The sequence below is a fragment of the Scheffersomyces xylosifermentans genome (assembly GCF_036884685.1).
Source record: "Scheffersomyces xylosifermentans strain CBS 12540 chromosome Unknown RJT20scaffold_3, whole genome shotgun sequence".
NCBI classification, from domain to species: Eukaryota; Fungi; Ascomycota; class Pichiomycetes; order Serinales; family Debaryomycetaceae; genus Scheffersomyces; species Scheffersomyces xylosifermentans.
In genome coordinates this window covers 2,015,863-2,043,717 of record NW_027042941.1, presented here as the reverse complement: position 1 = coordinate 2,043,717, position 27,855 = coordinate 2,015,863, and the positions used below count along the sequence as shown (strand labels likewise).

At 39.4% G+C, this 27,855-nt stretch overlaps 15 protein-coding genes across 15 annotated transcripts; 10 read left to right on the top strand and 5 right to left on the bottom strand. All coding sequences in view use genetic code 12, as the record gives it.

Annotated features, from left to right (window-relative positions):
• Positions 1–180: 180 nt before the first annotated feature.
• On the bottom strand, positions 181–2,124 carry VMA5 (H(+)-transporting V1 sector ATPase subunit C). Its single transcript, XM_064919971.1, has one exon. It carries the CDS (start codon positions 1,630–1,632, stop codon positions 511–513), a length of 1,122 nt encoding a protein of 373 aa, XP_064775408.1. The 5' UTR covers positions 1,633–2,124; the 3' UTR covers positions 181–510.
• RJT20DRAFT_39385 (ribosome biosynthesis protein) lies at positions 1,874–3,795 on the top strand. The gene is made up of 2 exons (XM_064919967.1): positions 1,874–2,131; positions 2,231–3,795. The coding sequence occupies exons 1-2, from the start codon at positions 2,114–2,116 to the stop codon at positions 3,605–3,607; spliced, it is 1,395 nt and encodes a 464-aa protein (XP_064775407.1). The 5' UTR covers positions 1,874–2,113; the 3' UTR covers positions 3,608–3,795.
• Positions 3,796–3,983: 188 nt separating this feature from the next.
• RJT20DRAFT_1905 (uncharacterized protein) lies at positions 3,984–4,597 on the top strand (the record flags this gene model as incomplete). The annotated part of the gene is made up of 2 exons (XM_064919254.1): positions 3,984–4,031; positions 4,118–4,597. The coding sequence occupies 2 exons, from the start codon at positions 3,984–3,986 to the stop codon at positions 4,595–4,597; spliced, it is 528 nt and encodes a 175-aa protein (XP_064775406.1).
• A 666-nt stretch (positions 4,598–5,263) lies between these two features.
• RJT20DRAFT_1904 (uncharacterized protein) lies at positions 5,264–5,599 on the bottom strand (the record flags this gene model as incomplete). The annotated part of the gene is made up of 1 exon (XM_064919253.1): positions 5,264–5,599. One exon carries the CDS (start codon positions 5,597–5,599, stop codon positions 5,264–5,266), a length of 336 nt encoding a protein of 111 aa, XP_064775405.1.
• A 575-nt stretch (positions 5,600–6,174) lies between these two features.
• On the bottom strand, positions 6,175–8,916 carry PHM7 (Phm7p; the record flags this gene model as incomplete). Its single annotated transcript, XM_064921504.1, has 1 exon — positions 6,175–8,916. One exon carries the CDS (start codon positions 8,914–8,916, stop codon positions 6,175–6,177), a length of 2,742 nt encoding a protein of 913 aa, XP_064775404.1.
• A 1,736-nt stretch (positions 8,917–10,652) lies between these two features.
• RJT20DRAFT_134613 (uncharacterized protein) lies at positions 10,653–11,576 on the top strand (the record flags this gene model as incomplete). Its single annotated transcript, XM_064918340.1, has 1 exon — positions 10,653–11,576. The coding sequence occupies one exon, from the start codon at positions 10,653–10,655 to the stop codon at positions 11,574–11,576; it is 924 nt and encodes a 307-aa protein (XP_064775403.1).
• Positions 11,577–11,749: 173 nt separating this feature from the next.
• On the bottom strand, positions 11,750–13,074 carry RJT20DRAFT_39390 (uncharacterized protein). Its single transcript, XM_064919968.1, has one exon. It carries the CDS (start codon positions 12,742–12,744, stop codon positions 11,923–11,925), a length of 822 nt encoding a protein of 273 aa, XP_064775402.1. The 5' UTR covers positions 12,745–13,074; the 3' UTR covers positions 11,750–11,922.
• A 631-nt stretch (positions 13,075–13,705) lies between these two features.
• Positions 13,706–14,788, top strand: SPO11 (Spo11p; the record flags this gene model as incomplete). Its single annotated transcript, XM_064918339.1, has 1 exon — positions 13,706–14,788. One exon carries the CDS (start codon positions 13,706–13,708, stop codon positions 14,786–14,788), a length of 1,083 nt encoding a protein of 360 aa, XP_064775401.1.
• Positions 14,789–14,881: 93 nt separating this feature from the next.
• On the top strand, positions 14,882–16,192 carry IPP1 (inorganic diphosphatase). Its single transcript, XM_064918944.1, has one exon. It carries the CDS (start codon positions 14,922–14,924, stop codon positions 15,783–15,785), a length of 864 nt encoding a protein of 287 aa, XP_064775400.1. The 5' UTR covers positions 14,882–14,921; the 3' UTR covers positions 15,786–16,192.
• RJT20DRAFT_127544 (uncharacterized protein) lies at positions 16,185–17,591 on the top strand. The gene has a single exon (XM_064917022.1). It carries the CDS (start codon positions 16,392–16,394, stop codon positions 17,505–17,507), a length of 1,116 nt encoding a protein of 371 aa, XP_064775399.1. The 5' UTR covers positions 16,185–16,391; the 3' UTR covers positions 17,508–17,591.
• Positions 17,592–17,606: 15 nt separating this feature from the next.
• On the top strand, positions 17,607–19,782 carry RAD57 (putative DNA-dependent ATPase). Its single transcript, XM_064919970.1, has one exon. The coding sequence runs from the start codon at positions 17,700–17,702 to the stop codon at positions 19,320–19,322; it is 1,623 nt and encodes a 540-aa protein (XP_064775398.1). The 5' UTR covers positions 17,607–17,699; the 3' UTR covers positions 19,323–19,782.
• On the top strand, positions 19,429–20,996 carry MAF1 (RNA polymerase III-inhibiting protein). The gene is made up of 2 exons (XM_064919969.1): positions 19,429–19,540; positions 19,631–20,996. The coding sequence occupies exons 1-2, from the start codon at positions 19,535–19,537 to the stop codon at positions 20,834–20,836; spliced, it is 1,212 nt and encodes a 403-aa protein (XP_064775397.1). The 5' UTR covers positions 19,429–19,534; the 3' UTR covers positions 20,837–20,996.
• Positions 20,997–21,243: 247 nt separating this feature from the next.
• On the top strand, positions 21,244–22,497 carry RJT20DRAFT_95045 (tRNA dihydrouridine synthase; the record flags this gene model as incomplete). The annotated part of the gene is made up of 1 exon (XM_064921559.1): positions 21,244–22,497. One exon carries the CDS (start codon positions 21,244–21,246, stop codon positions 22,495–22,497), a length of 1,254 nt encoding a protein of 417 aa, XP_064775396.1.
• A 70-nt stretch (positions 22,498–22,567) lies between these two features.
• Positions 22,568–23,545, bottom strand: ARA1 (D-arabinose 1-dehydrogenase (NAD(P)(+)); the record flags this gene model as incomplete). The annotated part of the gene is made up of 1 exon (XM_064919251.1): positions 22,568–23,545. The coding sequence occupies one exon, from the start codon at positions 23,543–23,545 to the stop codon at positions 22,568–22,570; it is 978 nt and encodes a 325-aa protein (XP_064775395.1).
• A 2,720-nt stretch (positions 23,546–26,265) lies between these two features.
• On the top strand, positions 26,266–26,691 carry RJT20DRAFT_147835 (uncharacterized protein; the record flags this gene model as incomplete). The annotated part of the gene is made up of 1 exon (XM_064918943.1): positions 26,266–26,691. One exon carries the CDS (start codon positions 26,266–26,268, stop codon positions 26,593–26,595), a length of 330 nt encoding a protein of 109 aa, XP_064775394.1. The 3' UTR covers positions 26,596–26,691.
• Between the last annotated feature and the right edge of the window lie 1,164 nt (positions 26,692–27,855).

The window sequence follows — 27,855 nt, the reverse complement described above, 5'->3', positions numbered from 1 at the left end:
TACAGCCTCTCAAATACGGGGAGCCGCATCGTTCCACCGCAGAAAATACGCATGTTCCTATGGGGACAATTTGTCATCTGTGTGGGTGGCCACTGTGAGACTTAAGCATGGAAGTAAAAAGCAATTGCAGAAATTTAGGTGTGTGTAGTCAGTGCGACAATGGTTTAAGAGATAGGCATTTGTAATTAGAAGGTCTAGAGTTGACGATATTTTTGCAATTGTAAGCGGAACATTACATTTGGATGCAACACAGCCCATTTGAGGCAGTATTCTAGAGCATCAAGGTGACGGTTCTTGTGTATATTTGTATCTGTATAAAAAATAAACAAGACGCAATGACGTCTGGGGTAAAGAAAGTAGTGATAAGTGAATGGAAGGTAATGTGGCTGGGTAAAAAGATCGAAGAGAAATAAAATAGCATTGATTATGTGAATTTGACAGCAAATACAACGAGTACTGCGATGAAAAAGAAAGTTCACCTGGTTCGCTTAGTTGTAGGTGAATCCTTCTTTAAACAACATCTATCTCATATAACACGAACGGCTCATATTCGGTATCAACCAAAGAAGCATACTCATGTAGATTGCTGGTGCTAGAAAATCCATCACCTCCTAAGAAGCCGAACTTGTCAATCAACTCCTTTTTAGCCTTCGATAAGTTCTTAGCGTTTGCACCCTCAAACTTGATAAAGTAATAATCAAATTGGGGTGGTAAGCCGTATCTTAATACGGACTCCACGTACACTCTTACGGCCTTAATGTGCAACCAACTGGCGAAGATGTCGGAGTATGCAGTTTTGGCCAATCTGATTAAGTCATTCTTAGCCTTTGATTCAGTTGCCTTGGTCAAGTCAAACTCTTTTCTCAAGTTGTTTAAGGTTTCCTCGGAGTACACAAAATCGTTACGTGGGTGCCACTTGTGCTCTCTGGCAGCAGCAATGAATTCCAGCTGATACTTTTTGAAGAGTGTTACTGTGTATAATGAGAACTCCAGATCTGTTGCAATAACAGTAGCAGATCTTGGAATCACAAATTGAGTTAATGTTTCGTAAGAGTTGTCAAAATCAGATGTCAAACTTTTAGGAACTGCAATCAAGATAGTAGTCAAATGTTCCGAGTCCAAAACAAACTGTTCTGGTCTGACTATTTCGTGCAATGATTTGATGGATAAATCTCCGTTTTTCTTTCTGTCGGCAGCTAAAAAGTTGGATTTGGCTGTTTGATAGCTTTGATAAGAAACTCTGACATCGTTGTCCAAGGCAAGAGCCTCGTCAGAAATCAATTTGACCAATTGGTTGATAGGTTTATCCAATCTGTACTTGGTAGTGTTCCATGTGAAATTCTGGATGAAGTCAGTGGCTGGTTTTGAGTTGACTATTCTCGAAGAAGAGTCGGATTCTGTGACAGTAGCCAAGATGTCAATGACTTTAGCCACTGAACTCGATAACTGCTGGTCTAATTTGACCAATTCGTCACTCTCTTGTACTAACGAGTCCAAGGTTCCACTTTGAAAGTCGGGCAACTTGATCTTGTATAACGGCGACTTACCGCCAACCAATTCCTGGGCCAACCATTCATGGGCATTGGTAGATTGGGGCAACGAGAGAACCAAGTATGTAGCAATTGAACCCATACCTATTGGTGCTTGTGGTGTAGATGGGAGCGGAATTTGGACTGATGTCTCGACGTTATCGTTATCCTCCACTGGTATATTAGTTTAATCAATTAATGTGAACGGGAGGGTTTCAGTGAGCACTCAGTAAATTGGAGCACGTTTAGTACGAGCGTGATAGTATTTACACTACAGGAAGTTATAGTGCTGATAAGTAGCTCTTTAGGGGCGCTAATGAATATTCAGTCAATATCCTACAAATTAATAGTTCCTAGAAGGAGTATGTACATTTTCTATGTAATTTCTCCTCTTGTGGTGCCCTGATCGCTCGTCTCTTCTTCTCTTTCCATAGAAATTCTGTTTGCGATGGGTCCCTCACAAAAAAAAATTTCCCGTACTCACTTTGAACAAATGCAAAAAAAGATCCAAGAGTATCAGTATTATAGATTACCGCCAGTCTCTAGATCCACGTTGTATATATAGCCATTGTAAATAATAGAACATGAGTAACTCATTGGAGGTATGTATTCACGTTTTGTGGTGAAAGTGAGCTTCTGGTTTTAGTAGCTATCCTTTCCTGGTTTTGTTGCTTACTTGCACATACTAACAGATATTTCAGGAACGTCTTAAAACACATTCATCCGCATTTGACGGATTGCTATCCTTGATTCCTGCTAAATATTACTACGATGAGGCGACTCTGGACCAGTGGCAGCAAAAGAAAAAGTCCAAGAAGGAATTGCAGCAGAATAAGAGGGCCAAGTTGGACCCAGAATCCAAAACTACTGCCGATGAGTACGCCAATTCTCATGTGACTGCCAAAGATGTAATGGATAATAAGGCTTTGACCGCAAAGAGAGTGGTCTTGCCAGGCTCTAAACCTAAACCACAACTAGAACAAGCACAGAGCGAGGAAGATGAATCTAATAATGAGGACAACAAGGCTGACGACGTTGACGCCGATGACGACTCTGACGAAGTAGAGATTCCCGACATGGATGTCGATGTTAGCGAAGAAGAATCTGATGATGAGAAAGTCGAACGCGGTAGTGAAGATTCATTCTTAAACACTAGCGCACAATTAATATTCGATGACGAGGGCAACGAAGTAGCAGGGTCCCATGGTTCAACTGAAGCCGGAAATTTCGAAAAGAAGAATGCCCAAGAACAGAAGAAGAAGAAAGAATTATCTCCAGAAGAACAACGAAAGAAAGAAGAAAACTTGGCCAAGTTGAGAGAAAAATTATCTGCCAAAATAAATGGTTTGAAGGAGAAAAGAAAGGCTCCAGGAACAAAGGTAGCAGGAGCTCCACAATCAAGAGAACAAATCTTAGCAGAACGTAAAAGAAGAGAAGAAATAAAGAGGCAAGAAAAATTGAAGAGAAAGAGTGAGCAAATGGAAGAATCTGATTCCTCAGAGGGCGAATCAGACGACGAAGACAATCAAAACGAAGAGGACGAAGGAAAGTCTGTCCTCTTTGGAAATATTGTTTTCAATGATGGTTCAAGAGTAACATCTGACTTGACCAAGCTTCGTAGTACTCAGGAGAAAAGGAAGCAAAAGGGTCCAGCAAACAACGACTTGAAGGCTCACTTATTAAAGATCGAGCAGAAGAAACGTAAGTTGGCTCTGTTGGCGCCTGAAGACCAAGAGAAACAGAAGGAGAAAGACAAGTGGCAAAGAGTGATGGCCCAAGCTGAAGGTGTAAAAGTCAAAGACGATGAGAAGTTGTTGAAGAAAGCTCTCAAGAGAAAAGAAAAGCAGAAATTGAAGAGCGAGATTGAGTGGAGGGAGAGAAAGCAAGTTGTCAAGGACACAGTTTCTGCCAGAGCCAAGAGAAGAGAGGAGAACTTGAAGGCCAGAAAGGATAACAAGGGAAAGAAGAGCAAGAACCAACCCAAATTAAGAAAGTTTACCGGTATCGTCAACAAAGCTGCAAAAAAGAGAGCTGGTTTCGAGGGTAGTGCCAAGTCGAAAAATAAGTCGAAGAAATAGGCACAAATAGTCTTTGGTGCTAACCACATCTCATCCCCCATACAAAGCTCTCATACCGCATTCCCGTATACCATCTAGCCATTATGGAAGAACTTCTACATATATGTAATTAGGTGAAAACTTGCATTTTATTAATACATAGCATAGCTCTGCAACCCTGTCCTCTAAACTCTAGGCATATAAACCTAAAGCTAAACCTGTGTACCTGTGATCCTGCATGACGCGATACATTTCAGTTGCACCAAATTTCACTTGAGCCCCTCGAACAGGAAAAAAGCTGTGGATCGTCAAAGTGAATAATAGGAAGTGAATGTATCTTTCTTCTTGTCACTTTCTGGAAGCCTCCAATTCATCGCCAATTGAATAGCACAATACTATGTCATTCCCAGACCAAGCTAAGAACTTTTTATCGCAGATTGATAACGTACGTATAGCGCTCTACACTCCACAGGCGTAGTCTGTAGGTGACATTTAAAGTTGCTACACCCACGAAATACTAACTACTTGTAGAAAACTGCCAACCAGAAGCTTTTACATCACTTTGAAGCTCAGACTGGATTGCCTAGATCATACGCAGTCTTAGGATTTGTTGTCGTCTACTTCGTGTTGATCTTCTTGAACGTCGGTGGTATTGGCCAACTTTTATCCAACATTGCTGGTTTCGTCGTTCCAGGTTACTACTCATTGGTTGCCTTGAACACCGCCACCACTTCTGATGACACGCAATTATTGACCTACTGGGTTGTTTTTGCCTTCTTGAATGTGATTGAGTTCTGGTCTAAGGCAATCTTGTACTGGATCCCATTTTACTACTTGTTCAAGACTATTTTCTTGCTCTACATTGGAATTCCAAGTTTCGGTGGTGCAACTCTTGTGTACGACTCAGTTATTAAGCCATTTTCCCACCAGTACATTGGAAAGGGTGATGGTTCTCTTGCTCACAAGATTGACGACGCTGCTGAAGGTATTTCAACTTCCGTCCAGCTCTAAGTGTTAGAGCTCTGTTGTCGAGAGATGAAATTGCAACTATTTTCCCTTTCTTTTCTGGCGTGCTCATTACTCTAAGAGGAGAACCATTATTTATTGTTAAGTGCCATTTATATATATTTATATGTACTAATACATGAGTAATATGTATTTCTTCTTGAATAATATGAAGCGTAGATAGTGCTTGAAATGCAGAAAGCGGACCATAGTCGGCTAGAAAGCTTCGGCTAGATGCTTCCCCTAAAAATATGTGTCTAAAGGTGTGACTTTTAGCTTTTGCACTTCTAAGGTACTAAGTACCCGATTGCTCTCAAATCCTTTCACCTGGCTATATCGTAGGAGCCTGGATATTGTAAATGACAGTACCATACGCTTCAAGTTTTACAGGAAGGTGAAGTATCAAGCTTCAAATACTACAGATTCCAAGCGTTAAATTGACTACTTACAACAAAAAAGCTGATAATAGGAGTTGGGTTGAGTATGTGTTGGTATAGAAATCATGTGCCAAAGAAGTTTATTTCTACTATTATAAATTAATTAAAGTTTTTAAGTATATTCTTCTATGTGCTATTGCATTTTGCATTTGCTATTATTGCTAACTCTACTAAGAAAATGAAAGGCTTTTAGAACTACCTTCCGCTTAAAGTTATAATCAACATGAAAAGTTATCTAAACGAACTCGACTTCTGGATTGTCCCCGTACTTGACTATCTTAACAGCGGCAGTTCTGTGGAATCCCATAGGAACACCACGAGAGAAGTCACTGGCTACCATTATTACCACACACCATCCAGCCATGGCCATTGTAGATGCAAACATGGCTTGAATGGCCGTAGGCAATTGTTTTGCAACGTTCCTAAGAATGGTGTGTCTCGGGAAGATTTTCTGACCCTTCGTACCATTGGTTAAAGTAGCATTAGGGATATATGGGCCACTAATGGGTTTTGGAACTGCGAATGAACGTTTAAGAACGGCTTCGAGTGGCTTGAGGAATTTTGCAGACATTTTGAATAGATATAAGGGATGTGTATGGACTTCAAATGTATAGCCTAATGATATAGCGGCCATCTTGCTATTTATATCTGCTCTGGATACTACTACACTTCCGCCCAACGTAAATACGTGTGTTGGTTGTCTTGCGGCCTTCAAGCATTGATACTATTAAGAACACATTGCGGGTATAGTTTGCCAAAGCCCATGCTGCAAACTTGTTTTTTGCAATAAAACTCAAACCCCGTCCGGAACAAACGCAGAGAAAAAATCCATTTCCCTTGTGAGATTTGTTGATAAACCCATTCTGCATTTAGAGCAAAACCCTCCAAACTCCATAAGAATGACTGCAAGCTTTTTACTCGGATACAGTGGCTAATACTCGAAACATCATTTGTGGAATTATACATGCGTCAATATGCGCAAATTAGAGCATTAAGAAATGAAACTGAACAGTAACGACAGAGAAATTAAATAATTAGCTTTTGCAAATAGCAAATAATACAAGAGAATGAAGAGCGAAGTGCATCGCGCAGTATAAATGAATGAACTGTCAAACTAAGGGATACTTCGCCTTGCTGCAAAAAGTATTAGGTGAAGTACACTTCTCCAAAGTCGGCTGATCCAAAGCCGCCTGCTCCTTTTTGATCGAGCTTACGGGTCGATTCTTCATAACTTGGAGGTGGTCCATCAAATGTGATTGAACCCTTTTCGTTGAAACTAGTGTTCTCATTAGAAACGTCAACGCCATTTTCAAGGGCCTTGTTCTTCTCGATTTCTGATAATCCCATTTCGTCTCTTGCCACCCAAATGTGTGGCTCACTGTCCACTACAGCCGGGTTATCGTAAGCTGTCTTGAGGAACGCTGGATCATATTGGATGATATTGTTATAGGCCACTGGCATATTACTACGTATGAGTTCATAACTTTCTGCCTTTGGTCTGAAGAATCTGGTTAACCATGAAACTCCCTTGCCAGGAGCAGCGATCGCAGAAGAAACTCTAGGTCCATCTTCAATTACAGAAGCGTTATCAAATGGACTGTGCTTGTCCGACATGTCTGAGCTCAGATTCTTCTCATCGTGTCTGGCACCTGCTGGAAGGGAATGAAGGATGTGCGACGATCTCATGTCCAATTCATTTCCGCCTTCCCAGTAATTGATGCCTTCATCTTTCATTTCTTTGTAGCCCTGGTCATACATTGGGTAGTTCGAATTTAAATCACCGGCAGAGTATCTAATAGCAGAAATAGGAACGATATCCCATAATGGCAAAAGCTTCCACTTCAAATAAAGGTGAACAGCCACTGATACTACAAGTATAACAGCTTCCAATGCAACCGCAACCCAGTTCTTGCCGAAGACGAACATGGCAATAAGACAAATTTCTGCAAGGTATACCCCGACAAATAGCTGTAACAAAGCTCTAGGATAGTTTCTTCCACGTGAGTCGCAATCGTTTGGTTTTAATACATAGACCAAAGTGTATGCATATGCAATGTATAGCAAGAAGAAAGTAATTGTTGCAAAAGCCAACAACAATGGGGCAATTATAGCATAGCAAAGGGCGATAACAGCCAACAATTGATAAGCTGGGTATGTAGTTGACCAGAAGGGCTGGCCCAAAGTGTTCCATCTCGTCCATTTTGCTCTTGGTGTACCATCTAAGAGCTTACCCAAAAATTGAGCTAAGATCAAGGTTACGAGCTGCAACAATAAACCAGAAGGAACACTTAAACCTTGCAAACAGAAGAATGAGATGTAAAAGTTTGAGGCTTTAGGTAATTTAGAGGCCAATAGTGACAAGGCACTGGTGGGATCAGCAATGATTGCAGTAACGGAACCCGCAGCAGCAGAGGTTAATGTCACGACCAAGAAAGAATTGACGACTTGGAAGGCATAATACCATGATTGACAATATGATTCGACTTCTTGAACAGTGATACATCCAGCAATTTTACCCATCTTTTTGATGAATGGAGGAACCAAGGACATTAAAACAGCCAATGCAACAACAGGCAATAAGGATGTGATGATACCCATGAGAACTGGAGGCATGTTATTAATAAACTTTAAGAAGTGAACCTTATCAGTTAAAAAGTTAATGTTAGATATAGCACCTACGACAGCCACAGGAATACACCAAAAAATAATCATTAAAGTAAGAATCGTTGAAGCGATAAACTTTTTGATCCATCTCTTAGTTCTAGTCAAGGACAAATTTTCCCAAATAATGTCTTCTGGTGATAAGCCGTTGTACCTTCTAACGCCCTTGAGTTCTTTATTGTAAGGAATTGCTTGGTATGCTTTTTGCAACTCCAATTGGTTAGGAAACTCGATAATAACTGCAGGTACCTGCTTGTTGGTTTCGTGCTCTTCTTGCTGTTTTTTAATGCTAACATTCAATTCTCCAATTCTCTCCACACCATAGTTCAAAGTGTCTACTTTTTTTCCAATCAAGAATTTCAATCTATGAGTAGGTCTTTTCTTACCGTCCTTTAAGTATTTGTTCAAGTCATCTTCCGGTTCTGGCACAGGCTTATTCTTTTTAATAGCCTTGCTTCTTATTTTAACAGCTTTGGTAACAACTTTATTCAATGCTCCTTCATATTTACCTGCTAACTTCGTACGCTCTTTGACATCATCTTGCAACTTAGAGTAGTCTCGAGCATACCAAACACTAGTTGCTGGTGGGAAATAAGAACGCAAGTTATCTTCATCCAAGAGGTTCTCTGGAAGCTCGGTCAATAAGAGGACTCTTGACGAAAGCAATGAGTCATACAATGGCGTGGTTTGGACTACATGTCTGAAAGTAGTATAGTAGACCAATTCACGGTAGATCAAAAAGACAACACTGCCAAAAAAGACCCATGAAACAAAAATGTGAGCTAAGAATCTCCATTTATCTTTAACGTTAGCGTACGAAAGAATGTTCAATCCTTGCAGATGGTTACCATTGGACGCATTAATAGGGAAAAGAATAACCCAGGTGACAATAGCTCCCAAGAAAAGAATGGCAGCAAATTCAATTAAGAATCTAAGGAAGAAGTAACCATCTACCCCTGTGTACTGAATTATAAAGCTCTCTTTCTGGTGCAACAATGAAAAGATCCATGATAACGCCCCTGGAGGCAGTTCTGTTGGTTGTAAGTCTCTTGGGACAGATTCCACTGTGGAACGGGGTTCGTATACTCTCTTCTGTTTTTTACGTAATGCAATGAAGATTGCCATGAATATAACGAAGGAAACACCCGTTGGAATCAACACCGATAAAAGCTGGGATACGGACGAATCCGATTGCCCGCTGGGGTCATCTGAACTGGAGGAACTCATCGCGACAGTTGTAACAAGATGAGCGTAAGCTTCTACTAATTATACACTTAAAGCAATTAACAATCTAGGAATTTGATTTAGAAGGAGTGGGATGCTGTGGTTTATATCTTATTGAACTTTGAGGCAAAGCAATACAACATGAAATTCAACGTTCTTGATAAATTCACCTGCCTCTTATTTGTTTTGATTTAGAAGATGGGCCATCTCTTTTCTGTAACAATGAGTATGAGGGGGCTTATGGGGGGTTATAATTGCACAGATAATGACGTTCTATTCAGGAACAGGGAAATACAGAAACAATGACCATTTTTTGTGGAATTTAACTAGTCCATCGCGCGTAATGCATCGTGCAAGCGGCGGTATGGTCTAAGAAACGTTCAAACAATACCAAAAGAACATCTTGGGAAGTGACTTTAACCCTTGGAGGTAGCAATGAAGTGGCATTGCGATGGAAGGGTTGCGATGGCAAAAGGTTGTCACAAGCCTTGTGAAAATTTCAGTTAGACCATTTTCGAATTTATGTAAGAGCCCGTGAAGAACACAATTCGTTCTTTGTCCTCCTCCTCGCTTCCCTTTACGCAAGCTCACCTATAGCAGGAGTCATTAGAAAAGTTTTGGGCACTTCCCACAGCAACTAGTCCCTGGAATGTACCAACTTTGGAATAATATCCCATTATAGTTCCTTATTTTTTGTTTCGAACACTGGTAATCGACAATTGACTGCATATATCGTGGTCACCAACTAATAATTCGCGTAGTCAACTGAAATTTCGATGAAAATGAAATTGTGTTATGAGCCAGTACAGTAATTCTTATCTTCGCTAGGCACATGTCTCCAGCAGCAAAGATGCTGGCTTACGGGGTTTTCCAGTAAGCCAGTTTCACTGTCTACAATGCATTTAGGGTGTAAAGCTACCTATTGAACGGAGTAAATATGCCAAACCATGCCAATTTCATGAGGGGGGTCGTGGTGTTTGCGCTAAATGTTGCTCAATACCCTGTATGCTTAATGACATCCTACCACAAAAAATATGTCAATGTCTCAGAGTCGGAAGTCTCAAACTGTCATGCAGAAATTCGTCACCTCTAAAACCAGTGACACTGAAAAACTTGCATTTTACAGTAATTACCTGAAATAGCTGATGCAGCAGCAGTGTATAAGTGTAACAAATTAGGAAATGCAACTAATTGGAAAGTGCAACTAAGTAGAAAGTGCAACTAAGTAGAAAGTGCAACTAAGTAGAAAGTGCAACTAAGTAGAAAGTGCAACTAATTGGAAAGTGCAACTAATTGGAAAGTACAACTAATTGGAAAGTGCAACTAACTAGACACAGAATTAGCCAATGCCAATTTCTTAGAATTGCTGCACAATTCTTAAGCAGGTAAGAGATTGAACTGTCGCTGAAAATCCTAATCTAAGCAGCATACTGTAACATCTGCCAATGCCTTTGGCTAGGAATTTCGAATAGTTTACCTCAGCATTGCATTGGAAATTCCAGAAGAGACAAGCTCGCGCAACTCTCAGAATTTTATGCTTATCTATTTTGCAGCCGGCAAGAAATTGTCTTGAAGCAACTGGAACTTTACAGAGTATCAGGATCGCTCTGCTTAACAACATGTGTTGAAAGAATATCTGCTTAGTATCTCTACGCCCTCAACTTGATTACTATTTAAAGAAAGCAGATTGATTAATTCTAAATGACTTCAAATAATTCGCAGCACCGTTTTAATTAAGAATGAGAGTTACAAGCAAGCTCCTATTTCTATGTACCCTTTCAGTGGTAATAAGCGCTCCTACAAAGAGTAATGTAATTACAGGAAAAGCGATCAGCGAAGACACTGACTTTTTTGATCCCATTCCAAAAAAAATGAGAAAGCCTGCAATGGAGACAATACACGTCGACAGTATACATCAAATTGAGACAGAGTATGCACATATATTAAACCTGGGCAATAACAAAGTGGTCTTGTTTTACGTAACAAAGACTGGAACTTTTCTCGCAAAGTCACAGGGAGAAGGTGGTAACAGAGTTGACAGCAATCTCCCTAGTGAAAGTTTAGATAAGAGGCAAGACGACTCTTACTGGGAGAATTTTAGTTACGAAGACACGGCTGTGGTTGACTTCCCTGGATTTGTACCAGTTAGTGCTTGCCAATCTCAAGAATATGGCCATGAAGGATCTATTTCTTTCAGTTATGCTATGTCTACTACACTTCATATGAAGCATACAATGGACTCCAATGCTGGGCTTAGCTCTGGCTTTCCCGTAAGTATCCCCTTCATTACCTATGGAGTATCTGTGGGAATCACCATGAGTATTGAGCTTACTTATACCCAAGAAGTCAGTGGCACGACGACTTGCAATTTGAAATCTGGACAAATTGGTCAAATTCTTTTAAGGCCTAAATATGCTTCTGTTATTCCCAAATCAAGACGAATGAAATGGAGTTCAGCTTTACAGAAGTTCCTCACCCCATCAGATTTCCAACTTTACGATAGGATGTATGTTTTATTGGAACAAGCAACCTATCAATTGGACTGTGCTACAAACGATGTGGTTCCATTGTTCTGTGAAGGTGTTAAATTAGGAGAGCCAAATTGGGAGCATCCTTTAGGAGTAGGTTATGAGGATCGTATGCAAAAAAGATTGGTGACGTAACTGCACAGCCTCACGATTGCTGTAACCTCACATTCTTCTTCTTAGGCCAGGCCACATTCAATTGAATGTCGAAGCAGAGTAATTGGTGCTTTCATGGTATAGCTTCTCTCTCGTTATTTTCAAGTAAAAAACGTTCAATTAAATTATTTTTATTGTCATTTTATAATAACACTTCTCACTTTTGAAATCACCTGCTATCAAGAAATCAATTATATTTAGTCTTTCTTTAAGACAAGCAAGCCTTTGAGAGTTCTCTCTACAATCCATGTCCAGAAGTGCATTGTAGCAAGGGGTCTTGAATACTATATCAAAAACTGTCATAATTTCTACTTGATTATGCGGTACGTTAATTCTTACCCAGAATCTTTGGAGGATTTGGGCCCTCCGAAAAGCTAGGCAAGCTTTCTAAATTGCTCGATGAAGAAGATCCTTCTGTAAATTCGTTAGCTTGGATTTCAGCGTGTCGTGGATGCTGGGCACTAGCACCAGTAGCACCATTTGAACTAGTGGTGGAGTTGAATGCACCAGGAAGTGAACTAGTAAAGAATGACGTGGAGGTCCTAGTAGGTGCTTCGCGAGCTGATGGTCGGTACAAATCTCCTAAATCCTCTTGAGAATCATGATGAGGTTGTTCCATACCAGGAGGGGGGCCAGCTGGTGCCTCTACATCATGGGCATCTTCATTAGTTAACATTCCCGGGATGGTAGAGCTGATTGGGATACCATCACCATGAGCGGTGCTTTCTCTTCTGTGGGCAGCTTGTGGAGGAGCCATATTAGCCGCCTTTGCGTTTGGATTGGCATGGAACTTACCATTTCGGTCGTAGTATCCCATGTCATATTCGTTGGCTTCTTCTGTGTATGTAGGAACGTAAGCACTTGGTAAGTCTGGGTCTCTCACATTATCTGGTTGGTCATACTGATTCTGGGATTGTCTATAGTTAGGAGGTGTCATCCAACGAGTTCCATAAATGGGTTGGATACCTTGCCTGGATCTCTTTCTATTCACTCTAATCGTTCCCAAGATAACAAGGATAATGAGTACCACGAAAATAGCAAAGAAAGCCCATCTGGCACCTCCTGAACTGGTCCAGTCATCATCACTCCATGCTCTTTTGTTGAGTTTATTGGATATCACGGCAATATCTTCGAATTTGATTGCAGGCATCAAGACGTTTTTATTCTATGATTTTCTAGTCTATAAGTACACAGCAAAGTGATGTATGTAGCAAAATCTGATGTGGAATGGTTAACTGGGATAAGCCTTTTGACTTCTCCACAGGGATGTGGCAAATTTTATATCTATTATACACTCAAACTTGGCGTTCAAGAATTCCAATTTAGATGGAACGTGCAATAATGATAACAAGATGAAGATTTATCTAATATAAATGTCTATTTATACAAGCACTTTTCTAAAGAAGAAATACTGATCATGAATCTTTTCGATCGACAAGGGCTGACGAGGGATAATATCGGGCGAGGTTAATGGAAAAATAATTATCAGAATTACAGAAGCAGAAACAAATTCGGCCGAAGATACACCAAAATGCGGGTTGCGTATATAGAATATCAAGAATTTTTGGAGATTGTGCCCAGCTTTCGTAATTAACGCAAGCTCTGGTTCGTGGAATTAGTAGCGAGGCTTGTATAACCCCCAGGTGAATGTCATTACTGTCTCCACTTTATGCTATCGGATCGATCATAGCGTAAAATGCTCACAATGACGTGCACGCTGAATGCGCCTTGTCTTATGCTGACATCATTGTAAACTGCCTTGTTGGTAAGATCAAAGCCTTCTTAGTCACGTGATGTGAATCGGGATTCAGCCTTTCATATATAATCTCAGAACTGTTGGTTGCAAACAGAGAATAAGCAACTATCAATAACCTCAACACGATGAAACATAGCTTGAGCTTAGTAGAGTGCAATAAGACCAAACCCGAGTTCTCATCTTGTAATGAGGATGCTACTGGGCTGTCAAATGGATACGCATTTGCAACCATCCAAATTGATGCTAATTGCAAAAACGATGAGTACGATTACATTTATTAATACCATAGTGAAGCTCCATTATATAGGCAGCTGGCCATATTTGTTTCTTTGAAGGTCTAACAGTGTTTTATAGCATGTCAAGTTTGAATCATTTATTTCAAATTTGGCATAATATTCTTATAAATTTTGAAGGAATGCAAGAGTTGGCAATACAATATAAATCACGTAACTATGATAAAAGACAATCCCTTACTCAATTTTCCCACCAAGAATCAAACTTGATCAGATTCAATTCGTATATCAAGATTATAAAGTTGTTGATACAGCAAATCAGAATTAATAAAAACATCACCACAATTAGAGATTTTTATTATCGAGATGTACAAGTATTTCAAGGGAAACTGTCGAATTGCAAAGACACGCTAGTACTGATTGTTGAACATTCCTTACAATTATCCTTAGAGAAAGACTTCAATATATACCCTTCACAAAAGGGTTTGATGTATGGAAATTTCAAATTAAGGAGTACTTCATCGCGAATTGTAATTGACCTACATTATGAAAGCGAGCCGTCGATGATACCTTTGCTTACGCCGGATATTGAAGCCGCTGTCGCAAGTTATTCGGTAGGGGAAACGCCTATGGTCATTTTGGTAGAAAAGGAAGCAGTTTTTAAGTCTTTCTGCTACTTCATTCAAAACCTGGCACAGCACGAAAGGGACATACCAAGAAATATGATAATAATAACCGGGAAAGGATTTCCAGATCTACTAACTAGGAGATTTGTGAACTTGCTTGATAAAAAGCTCCCAAGAGAAACGTCTTTTCTAGGCTTCGTGGATTCTGATGTTTATGGCTTAAATATACTCCAGAATTACAGGTTTGGTAGCAGAACCGCTACGGTCCCGGGATTATCAAAATTAAGGTATGCAGGGGTATATCTTCTAGACTACTGTCATGGATGGCTAGAAATCACTGAAAGAGATAGAAGTTTAATGGTGAGCAGCATAAGAAAGCTCCTCTCCTTAGATGAGGATTCAGAAACGCGCCACATCCATAGAGAAATTACCAGAGGTCTAGTACTACTAAAAAAGTGTGAAATGAACGTATATAATGAAGCAGGCACTGTTGCAACAACTGGTATGAATAACTACATTCTTGGCAAAATAAAGTACTTTGCTCCCCGGCCACGTGATTTGTTACCCCATTTCACGTGATTAGTCTTAGAGGATTTGTTGATGCACACCCAACACTCCGAAAAAACGACCAACACGAATCAGATGTTGAAAAATTCCCGTACCACCACCTCTTGAAATATTGCTGTTTCCAAATTACACACTCAATTACGCCATGACATACACTACTCGTCAAGTCGCTGCTGCTAACACTTTGGACTACAAGGTCTACATTGAAAAAGATGGAAAGCCAGTCTCTCCTTTCCACGACATCCCCTTGTACGCCAACGAAGAGAAGACCATTTTGAACTTCATTGTCGAAGTCCCAAGATGGACCAACGCCAAGTTGGAGATCTCCAAGGAGCAAAAGTTGAACCCAATCATTCAAGACACCAAGAAGGGTAAATTGAGATTTGTTCGTAACTGCTTCCCTCACCATGGTTACATCCACAACTACGGTGCCTTCCCACAAACCTGGGAGGACCCTAACCAAATCCACCCCGAAACCAAGGCCAAGGGTGACAATGATCCATTAGATGTCTGTGAAATTGGTGAAAGAGTTGCTACCGTTGGTGAGGTTAAGCAAGTTAAGGTTTTGGGTGTCATGGCTCTTTTAGACGAGGGTGAAACTGACTGGAAAGTCATTGTCATTGACGTCCACGATCCATTGGCTCCAAAGTTGAACGACATTGAAGATGTCGAAACCCACTTACCAGGTTTATTGAGAGCCACCAACGAATGGTTCAGAATCTACAAGATCCCTGATGGAAAGCCAGAAAACCAGTTTGCTTTCTCTGGTGAGTGCAAGAACAAGAAGTACGCTGAGGAGATTATCAATGAGTGTGCTGAAGCTTGGGAAAAATTGATCAAAGGTGAGTCCGCTGACTCTAAGGGAATTGATTTGACTAACACCACTTTGACTGAAACTGCCACCTACTCCGATGTTGCTGCCAACGAGATTCCAACTGCTGCACCAGCCCCACCAGCTCCAATTGACAAGTCTGTCGACAAGTGGTTCTTCATCTCTGGTGCTCATTAAGTTGACAAAGAAGCTTCTGGACGTTTTTTTAAAATATCTAGAAGTTTCGCACTAGATTTTTAAAATTAGGTCGAGCTTGGCTTCAAAATATTATGTTGCCCAACTATTTAACTAAATTGAATATTTTCTTTATATCTCGGACATATGCGTAGAAACAGATTTGAACTTCTTACTTTGTGAAATGAACCAAAACACTTGCAATCGTAAATCCGCAGATGGCAAGCGGCTTTGACATACTGCGTAAGCCTTTTACAAATCCAGAAGATGAAATTATTAATACTGATTAATTGTTCGCAGCTTGGGTGCTAAAATCCCAAAATGGTCGGCTGCCCCACGCTCATTTTTGGTGTGGTGGAGGAAATCAAATTAGTAATAAACTTTGAAATCTCCGTGTAAATCCGGCGCACTATTAGAAAAAAATATTAGAATCAAAATATTTTTTGTAACATGCCAAAAGATTCAGTTAAAGTTTGACGTGAGACCACTTGGTTGCCAAATCACTATATAAGTCTTCCATAGCCGAAGTTTCATTTCAATAGTTTGTAGAATTATTCTTACCTAGACTTAAGACAATCACACTTAAGACTACACTTAAGACAAAAACAAATGACTATCAATTCTAAAGAGGTTATCATCGTCGGAGGATCCTTCGCAGGTATTTTGGCAGCGAAGGCCTTGCTTGGATCCAAGAAGAACGTAAATGACTTGAAGTTAAATATTACCCTCATTTCCCCCTCTGAATCTGCTTTCTTCAACATTGCAAGTCCCAGAGTTATCTTTGAACAGAACAAGGCAGATTCTATTTTCTTTGACTTGGAGAAAACCTTGCAGAAGTATGCTAAGCACACGTCTCACACTGTTAAGTTTGTCAAGGGATTCGTTGAGCACGCTGATTTAGAAGAACAGTCAATTTTGGTCAGCAATGGTTCCACTTTGAAATACGACAACTTAATTATTGCTTCCGGCAATAGATCTGTTAACCCTGCTTTCAAGTTAGACAATCAACGTGATAGTAAGTTCACCATCGAATCCATAAAGAAATTGGGCCAACAAATCAAGGCTGCTAAATCGATTGCTGTTATTGGAGGTGGTGCTACAGGTGTTGAGCTCGCTGGAGAAATTGCGTTCAATTACGGTACTGAGAAAGAAATCACACTTTTCACGGGTTCCAGTCAACCAATTCCTGCCTTAAACAAAAGCTACGGTGACAAGGCTACTAAGCAATTGGAAGGCTTGCATGTTAAGGTAGTCAACAACAAGAAAGCTAAGTCTTATGATGACACTACAGTTGAGTTTAACGACGGCAAAGTCCAAACTTTTGGTCTAGTTATCCCGGTTCACAAGTACACTCCAAATACAGAGTACTTACCAAAGGAAGTACTTGACAAGGATGGATATGTCGTCACTGATGAAAATTACAGACTCAAGAAGTACCACAACGTCATTGCTGTTGGTGACGTTCTCTCAATGGGTTCCAAATCCGTGGTTGACTTGGCCTATGGACAAAAAGCAGGTGTCGAGAACACTATTGACTACGAAGTGTTCGGAAACACAAGTGTTACTCTTAAAAACTACAAGAAGTTGGGTACCATATTACTTGTTCCTATTAGTAAAAATGGTGGTGTTGGTACTGCCTTCGGTCTTCCATTCCCTAACTTTTTAGTAAGAACTTTGAAGGCTAAGGACTTCATGATCTCAAAAGCTGGTGAGAACTTGTCTTAAACATTGCCGCAGATTAACTTGGTAACTTTATAGCACTAATAATTAATATGACTAATACTATATCACCTGTAACAAGATCCCTAAACGAAAACATTATGACTAAGAAATTTTCTTCTGGTGAGCGTATACGCGTGAACATTTTTCGAGATCATGTTATGAGATAAACACACCCCCTAGTCACATCATCTGTAAATGGATGGCTTTAAGCAACTATATCCTATTGATATCGAAGGACTTCAGGGCTTTCAATCCTTGTCTTCTCTAATCACCTCACATGGAAAAACCGTAGTCGACTTACTTGATTATGCTAATGATAACCATGTCCAATTGGCTAAATTGACAGGACGGTCAATTCGTGAGATCGACGAATTCTTAAAGTACATTGTAGCAGAATGCAATAGCAGAGTCAGTCCTATTAGAGGTTCGGACCTCTTAAAATCATCAACAAACAGATTCATTTCAACTGGTCTACCAAGCTTAGACAAACAACTAGGTGGAGGTATTCCACAGGGAGAAATTACGGAAATATTTGGAGCAAGTGGTTGTGGAAAATCTCATTTACTTGCCCAACTCGCTCTACAGTGCCAGCTAAACTCCAAGGAAAAGAATGAGTGTATCCATATAGCCACCGAATCGTTCCTAGAAACTAAAAGAATCAGAGATTTTCAGAGAGCATATTCCAATAGCAAAAATGACGTGACTATGGACAATATTTCGTATATATATTGCCAAGATCTTGAAAGCCAGGATCATATAGTATATACTCAGCTACCAATTAAGTTGGAACAGAGTCAGGGAAAGATACGGTTGATTTTGATTGATAGCATTGCACAACATCTAAGGAGGGAAGGTTCTATAGCGAATACGACGTACTTAGAAGATCGTATATCGCAGCAAGAAGCACTCTTGAAAGATTGTAAAGATTTCCAAGCTATAAGGTTGAAACAAGAACAGAACTTAAAAAAGATCCATAAGTCTGCAAAGTATAGAAACCGTGTTACGAAGCTCCATTACTTATTTTTACTCCAATGTCATTTATACTCTTTGGCTAAGATGCATGATGTTGCAATTGTCCTTGTAAATCAAGTTAGCGATCATACTAATCAAAAAATAGTAACTAGTAACTTCCCAGAAGATGAGTTAAATGACCCTCTTAATATGGATTTTCAACTTGGAATTCATTCCGGGTGGGACATGAAAACCATTTACAATTATCAGAGTCATCAAGGAGTCGAAGTGAATGAGAGAGAAGTAGAAGTTATGGAGTCTGAGCTTAGGAAGGCCATCACAGATAATCCAAACAAACGACAGAAATCTAATGAGGAAGAAATTTTGGACCCAAAGTATGGTATAAATGAACCAAACTTCGAACGGGTTAATGAATTGCTCCTCAAAATGCATAGGACTAGTAATATTGAGACGAAGAGAATAGTACCTACATTGGGTTACCCCTGGAGTGTAAGAATCCCAATAAGAATATTGCTTATGAAAACATATAGACCACAGTTGGAGGTGAAAGATCGAAAGAAACTGTTCATTGGAACAGACACTGACAGTGACCCAACCTATGATACTCTAGGGTTCAGTTTAGATAAGCCAGATGCTGAGAATGAGACATATTCAAGTAATAAGCGTAAAAAGAATTATCCAAATCCTTATCATACTACCATTGAGTCCATGATTAATGGCTGGAAGCTTGAAAGGTACGCTAAGGTAGTGTATTCCACGTATAACCTTAACCTGTCCAATAATATGAAAGTGCAGTTCTCAATAGATGAGCTAGGAGTACATGAAATCACCAATATACTGAGCTAATCATTCGTGCATATTCAGCATCACAAAATGGATCGCATACAAAAAAATGAACGTGGTCGTGTCCCGTGGTTATTCAAAGATTGATGATAATCACCCAAACAACCCATATGTACTAGTATATTATTGCACTTAAATAATACACTATCATTGCACGTCCTTCTTAACAGTATCTCTAGAATAGTAGGAGCCATTTACACGTTACCTAAGTCACCATGAAAGTATGTGTTTGAAAGAAAGGAACTCTTGAACTTGAAGACGTGACAGTCATATTCCATCACCCCACTATAATAATACTAACCCTACACCAGTTTATCGACGAAGTTGATATAGAGTTGGTGAACCAGGAGCTCAATTTTCAATCCCTCGATAGCAATCTTATTATCAAGGGAGGTTGTGATCTTTTTACAACAAAGCCAATAGGGTCCGACAGAAAGTTATTTAAGACTATTGACAAACATTTAGACCAAATTATAGAAGACAACCAACTCTCGAGGTCTGTGGAACGAGAGAGGAAAAACTCTATAAACTCAATATTTGGAAGCAGTTCCAGTCCGCCTTTGGGCGAGAGCTTTTCAACGAGGAGAGGAAGTTATGCTACTATAACAGAAAAAGATAGAAGAGGTAGTTCCAGTCAGGTACATTTCAATAAGAGTGTGTTATCAACCTCGTTGGGTACTCCTAGTCAGAACTCTCTTCTCTCAAAGTCCTTGAGCGGTGAAACTTCATTTGATAATGAGCCAATTGACGAATCTCCATTCGGCCCTTTGAAGAATGTAACAACAAGGAAAACATTCGCCTATTTAATTGCCATTCTTAACACATCGTTTCCTGATCATGACTTCTCAAATTTACAGCCAACGACGGAGAATTTTCATCGCATACTCAATCCTGAAGACTTAATTCATAAATTTAACAACATTATGATATCTTTGGGTAAAAAAGAGGATTTGTTGAACTGGATTTGGGATACTGTCAATGTTTACATGGACATAATACCTTCCCGTACTTCTCCATATTTAGCTGCCCAATCTGGTGCCAGTTCCACAAGCCGAAAAAATAGTTTCAATAATAACCACAATTCCTCCAATAGTTCATATACAAGAAGTGGATCTTTTTCCTCAAATGGGAACAACTCGCCCCCACACACTTCATATGAGCATTGTCAAATATACCAATTCCAGCCATCAGATGAATCCATATTGGAAGACTTAAATTATCCATACCAAACTATGTGGTCTTACTATTGGTTTATATATAACAAGAAAAAAAAGAGGGTTTCTTTCATCTATTTGACAGCTATTAACAAATTGCATTATTCCATGGTGAATAACCATTCATCTGGAAATGGGTCAAATGGTAATGTTAACGGCGCAAGTGGCCTGAAAACTATTGGAGACGATGACGATGACGACGACGAAATGTACCTAGATGAATACATGGATGAGGACGTCATAATAGATGATGATGATGCCATGGATGACAATAACGACGTCATAGGAGACTTAGAGATTTGAAAATTGTCTTGTTTTGTAAAATATGCTAACTTTAATTAGTCAAATACCACACTTCGATTCTGCTGCCACCAATATAAGTAATTTTATCTTGTCCATTGCAAGAAGGGAGATTTTTATACTAATACCCTATTGTGCAGTAATAATAGTGATGTATGCGTACTTCAAATGCTTCTAGCATTAAAGATAACTTATGTCTTCAACGTCTTCATCTACAATATTGCAGTAGGAAATGACACAAAGTGCACAAAAAGAAACGGTTAGCCTGCGCTTTAGAAAAAAAAATATTTAATAAGCTAGACTAGTGAAGACCAGATATCTTCATGTTCAACACTATTGCCAGAGAACGTCACGTTTTGCTTCTGTGCTTCTATAGTGGCAGAAGACTATATTCTAAGAAAGAAGGAAATATGACGGTTACCAAAAAATACCTGGGGCGTGAGTTGTACGATGCTATTGGTAGGCCAAAGACCATTGTTGCGCCAATGGTTGATCAGTCCGAACTTGCTTGGAGAATCCTTTCAAGAAGATACGGTGCAGAACTCTGTTATACTCCTATGTTCCATGCCCGCTTGTTCGCAACTGAGCAGAAGTATAGAGATAGTATGTGGAGTGAATTAGATGGAGATACAGAAAGAGACAGACCACTTATCGTACAATTTTGCGCCAATGACCCCAAGATTTTGTTGAATGCAGCAAAAATGGTTGAGAACAAGTGTGATGCCGTTGACTTAAACCTTGGATGTCCACAGGGTATAGCCAAAAAAGGAAAATATGGCTCCTTTTTGATGGAAGACTGGGATCTAATTCACAGTTTAATAAGAAATTTGCATGATAATCTTAACGTTCCAGTGACTGCCAAAATACGAATTTATGATGACTGGGAAAAGTCCCTTAAATACGCCAAAATGGTTTTAGATGCGGGTGCCCAGTTCATTACTGTCCATGGTAGAACTAGGGATATGAAGGGACAGGCAACGGGGTTGGCAAATTGGAAAATCATTAAATACTTACGAGACAACCTTCCAGAGAATCAAGTATTTTTCGCTAATGGCAACATTTTGTATCCAGCTGATTTAAAGAGATGTGAAGAAGAAACATCATGTGATGCTGTAATGTCTGCAGAAGGAAATTTATACAACCCAGGTGTATTCTGGACTAAGGATAACGATGTTGATAAACAATTTCCAAGAGTCGATAGGATACTTCGGGAATATTTCGAGATTGTGAAGACTTGCCCAGGTGTTGCTTCAAGACATGCAATGAAGGCACACTTCTTTAAATTGTTACATGCTTTCTTGAACGTGCACAAAGAGCTTAGACCTATAATCGGAAAAACAAGCGTTCATGCTCATTTCGATGAATGGGAAAATATTGTACGGAAAGTTGAAGAAATAGTGGAGGAGATATACCAGAAATCAAATATAGAAGAGGTCGATGTGATTACTGAAGGGGAGATACAAAGTTGGGGTGGATCGTATAAAGAGGTGCCATATTGGAGATGTCAGCCGTATTTCAGAACAGTGGACGGCCAGAAGCAAAATACAAGAGTCCTTAAAGTAGCAGGACAACAAGATGTTAGTTCAGATGCAATATCACGGCCAGGAAAACGGAGGCATTCTCTTGCAGAACAAGAACCTGTGAAGAAGGCAAAAGAGGAATAGAATACATATAATTGTAGTTAAGTGTTTAATAGAATTCATATTGAGTAATTTATATCATCATATGTACTATCTAGTCGAAATCCTTGCTGAGGGTGTCACCTTCCCACCACTTGAATCCCAATCCATATCCCCATTCGTCATTGATGTATCTCGTTGGGTTTTCAACTCCGACCTGGTACAACGAAGCTAATTCTTCCTTGGTCAAACTTGGCAATCTCACAATAGTCTTAATTCTTTCCAAATTAGAAGATCTTGGCAATGAAGAACGCCCTTGTAAAATATGATAAGCATTTGCCACTTCATTTACAGTTACATCATACTTCGTGGCTAACTCCTGAATCAACGGTAATTTTAAAACTGGTGCACCATTACTTCCAACAGGGGAGTATGCAGAGATTTGAATTCCGTTCTTCTCTGCATAATCGACTAAATCCTGTTGTGGGAGCTGAGGATGGTATTCAATTTGATTAATCACAGGAATATGCTTAACCTTTGGGAGAAGCTGCTTCAACTTGTGGAGAGAGTAGTTCGAAACACCAATTGACTTCACTTTGGTGGTGTTGTCCAAGATTTGCTCTAGACTATGGTATGCGTCAATGAACTTTGTACCAGAAACTGGATCATCGTCATAAATAAGATTACCATCCTTATCACGGGGTTGAGCTGGCAATCCGTTTTCATCACCATGAAGTGCTACAGGCCAATGCTGTAAGAACAAATCAACATAGTCCAAACCAAGAGTAGCCAATGATATATCCAAGGACTTCTCGGGGCTATGCCAGAATGATGGCCAAACCTTTGTTGTAATGAATAAGTCCTCCCTCTTTACAACCCCTTCGTCAAACAATTCCTTCAAAGCTTCGCCAACGTATTTTTCAGTACCGTAATACCAAGCAGTATCAATATGACGATATCCTGCCTTAATTGCCGTAATTACTTGATCTTTTACGTCACTTGGATCATCTGAGGGAACTGTTCCCAATCCTAAGGCAGGGATAGTCTTCCCATTATTCAATGTGAGTTTAACTGATGTTGCCAATTGAGTCATTGCAGTTGGTGTATAGTGCTATGATTGCAAAATAGAATGAAAAATTGAGAATCTTGGTGCCAATTTCCATCAATTTGTAGTCCTTTCCGGGTAGCGTGCTTACAAATCCGGTGTGGGGGACGCGATATCTCCATCACCAAATTAGGTTGCCAGAGTTGCTGAGCAGAGCTCCTAACTATCAGGTTGCGAATTTAACAATAGAATCAACATTTGAAAACCTGACGTCTGGGCAACAGACTCTTCTAGCTTTCGAGACTTGCGTAAGTTGCTATTGCTTTCTAGCAGAACTTCAATTCCCAGCCACAATTGCTCATAAAGGATTACATTGCTAGCCATTGTTGCTTTCGCTGATACATGTACTGTAAATTTGCTTGCCAAAGATGACAAAAAATGTCATGTACGCTACTCAACCATACTAGCCCCAGAGGATTGTTATGAAACGCCTATATTGACTGAACTATTATGTAAGTTTAACGAATTTAAGTAAAATGTTACTCAATGACAATGTCAAGGAGGTTGTTATCTATCACAGAATTCTTTGAATTACTTCTCCGTAATCTGATTTTTAACTTCCTTTCTTTGCACTAAGGGTTTCTGCAAATTAGCTGCGAAAATTTTTTGATGGAAAAGACCACAATTTGCGAAACATGTTCTTCTAAGATCACTCGCCTCAATATTTGTTCATGCCGTATGTCAATAAAACCGCAGTTGTTGTCTCATCAATTCTATGCAAGTTTGTAGAAGCCAATTCCTTTAATATGCCATAATAATCAACCTCAATCTCGAGATAATAATGAGAATTGACTCAAAGACTTTTGCGAAATCTTGGGAAAGGTAATAGGATCCTTACTGACATAGAACGTCACATTGAAATGGAGTTCACCTAAATCGATGCAAGATGAAACTTTAGGTGGATTGGGTATTAGTGGTCACCATAAAGAAGGTCTTTTAATTGAACAAGCCGCCGAAATTGGTTCATGCCATCCCTTGATATTATTGTTAGTAGTACCGGAACTCTTTGATACTAAACCCCTTAAATAGTCAGCCTTTCAAAATATATAAAACTTGACTGGTAATTACATCCTACAGAACTTGGAAAGACGCTTGTAAGGCCAAAAGAGTCCAAGAATTGAAACAGCTAGCAGTAATCATCGTTGCTGCAAATCTCGCATTAATTTGAACGACTAAAAATACAGATCCTATCTTTAAATTCATTTCATCATATATCTTTATTTACCTAAGTATTCTCAGAAAAATCTCTTCAAACGTCTTGATACATGTCTACAGAATCTTTGGCATCTTTCATGTTTTATCGCATGAGTAGCATCTCTGATTCTTGGGGTCAATTGATTATTACTCAAGAATGATCTCTTCATTTGCACACTGACCAAAGCTCTTCGATAGCATTCAATATGAAGATTATGCTGCCAAGTAGACTAGTTCGGGGCTACTCAGTACACAACTCAGCGCAGCTAATTACTGAATGTCTGATGCTTGGGAGTGATGCGTTATCAAGAATCAAAATACTTCGAGTCAGCTAATTCGGGGCTCTAATTCACTTCTTCAATGAATTAATGAGTTAATACTAAAGGTTACTGTTGGATCCTTTCGATAAAGTTTCAGATGCCATTTTGCCATTGTCAACCTTTCTCTTCTTATTTAGTAATGCTGGTGTTCTAGCCTTTAGCTAGCAGCCTATAGAGTAAATGGCCCCAAGAAATGAAGGGTTGAGGCAGTGAGTTACGGGTACCATAGGAGTTACCATTTCACACACTTGTGACCAAGCAAGTCAATGCTGATGTTACCAGTTTCACCTACAAAATTCAATTCAGTTTTGCGTGAAGCTTATCGTCATATTCTTGACTTGGCTGAGTTCACTTAGTCTTGTACTTTACAGCCACGGTTATTCGGGTTCCTTACTTTAGACTATAATCCCTGAAGCTAAAAATGCTTCCACAGTCACTATCTCTGACTGAAGAGTCATCATATTTGTACCGTGATAGAATCAATTACCAATAGTATCACGCAAACACTAGAATTGAAAGCCACGTATACTTACCATACGAGCATCTATACCTTATGTTTCAGTATATTTGACATCACGTTGTGAATATTTACTTGGCCAAAAAGTGTATCCCATCGCAGGCTGAAAATGGTCGCAATAATTGATTTTCTTGTTCATAACAACAAATCAATTGGACCATAGCGGGCGGAACAGATACATTCGTGGCATGACTGTTAGAATCATATTAGGACATTGGTCTGGTCAAAATCATTTTAAAAACCAGTGACCGGAATTGATTCATACTAAACCCCTAAAATACAGTGCTTTCCTTTACATAGTTTTCATTTATAGTCCGCACTAATGACCGGAATAGGTTCATACCATCCGGTGAAAATACAAATGACCGGAATTGATTTATACACCCCCTAAAATATTCCGACCAACATTCGGAAATGGTAAATACCAGTCAACGGGATTTATCGTAATATCCAATTCTAATAGCTATAGTACATGAATATCTATTCCCCTATAAAGATTTCACAGTGTGGTCCACTCGACTTGTTACCATACAACGCTTACGAAACATTACACAAACTTTTTTTTGCAACCATTATATTGTGCGAGAACTACAGCTTTTTGGGTGAGAGAATATTCACTAATGTGATTATTAAATATAATGGAATATAAATTATACGTAATCTAATTAACCGTAAACATGAATGTCAATTCTAGTGTACCTACTGATGGTTTCATTGATGGTCTCGGTAATTGGTTTTATTCCGGAACAGGTATGATGACCCCTGCGTCAGAGTTGGTACCTGTTTTTAACTTTAGCGATTATAAGAATCTAACTCCAGCAAAAGAAGAAAGTTGTATAGACGAAGTAAATGATGATGGAACTGATATCGATATAGATATTAATGAAGAAGAGACATCGAAAGAAAACAAAGAGGACCATACAGATTCTACGATAGCTCTACAAAAGAAAGATTTTGGAATATGGTTTACGAAGAAGGGGTTTCAGCGTACAGAGCTGCGAAGATAATGGGCATTCCATTGCAAACTGCTTACACCTGGAAAACGAATTGGAATAAGACTGTTGTTGATGAGTTGAATGGTAAGACATGTCAACTGAATAAACCACTTCGCCATGATGACACAGAGTTTGTGCAAAATATTGCATTGCAAGAGAAAATGCAATGGTTACTCTTTGACATATTGAAGGGACTCAACCATGCCTTCGATAATATCTAAGCAAAGGCTTCAACAGTCTGTAATTTTGTAACCAAGTTATGTAAGCTTGGTCTTAAAAGAATCTCCAAATGGGCTTCAAGAAGAAGTCTGGAAGAGCTCCAGGCAAAAAAGACTTGAATGGGCCGAGCAATTACAGATGGGATTGATTTTAACTAAATTGTATTTTTGAAGAATAAGAAAGCTGGTTGTTGATATCACCATGAGACGAGAATATGGATGGTCACCTGTGGGTAAAAAGGAATACTGTACCCATAAGGCATGGCCTCAACATTTCATTTCTTTGGGCCATTTCCTCTTAAAGCTTCATCGATTAAAGGTTAGAACACCAGCGTTGCCAACTAAGAAAAGATTGACAATGGGAAAATTGCATCCGAAACTTTATCGAAAAGAACCAACACTAATCATTTCTAATATGTCTATCATTGAAAAAGAGAAAGAGAGAGAACCCGGAATTGGCTGACTAGAAATTTTTTGATAACACATCCATTCACTAGTGGTGTGACCTCAATTAGTAGTTGCTCTGTTGCTAGAAAATAGATTGAAGCCATGGAAATGGCTGCACATGCAGAGAATGAAGCGTTGGTGGAGAAGCCACCTACAGGCCATATCTTAGTTTTCAAACCATTAAAGAAAACGGACGATATAAATCCAGATTAGTACATGGTTTTAGACAAAAAAACGGCGTCGATCATAGAGAATCATTTGCACCAGTTATCAGAAGTACGAGTATTGAAGTACTCTTCTTCTTGTCCAAGGTTGGTGAGCTAGAAATACATCAAAATATATGGATGTAACGACTGAATTTTTGAGTGTAGAAATAGACTCCCAATTTCTGTCATGCAGCCCACTGGTTATCAAGACATAAAGTGCTTTGACTATGTTTGCAAGTTGAAGAAGTCTACTTATGGTTTGAAGTAAGCACCATTGATCTGGAATGAAACCATAAATAAGTTCTAGTAAAATTCGAATTTACTAGATCCCAATCTGATTTTGGCATTTACAGAAAAATTGATACCCTGATCTCCTCATAGCAGGCAAAAACGAAGTGAGA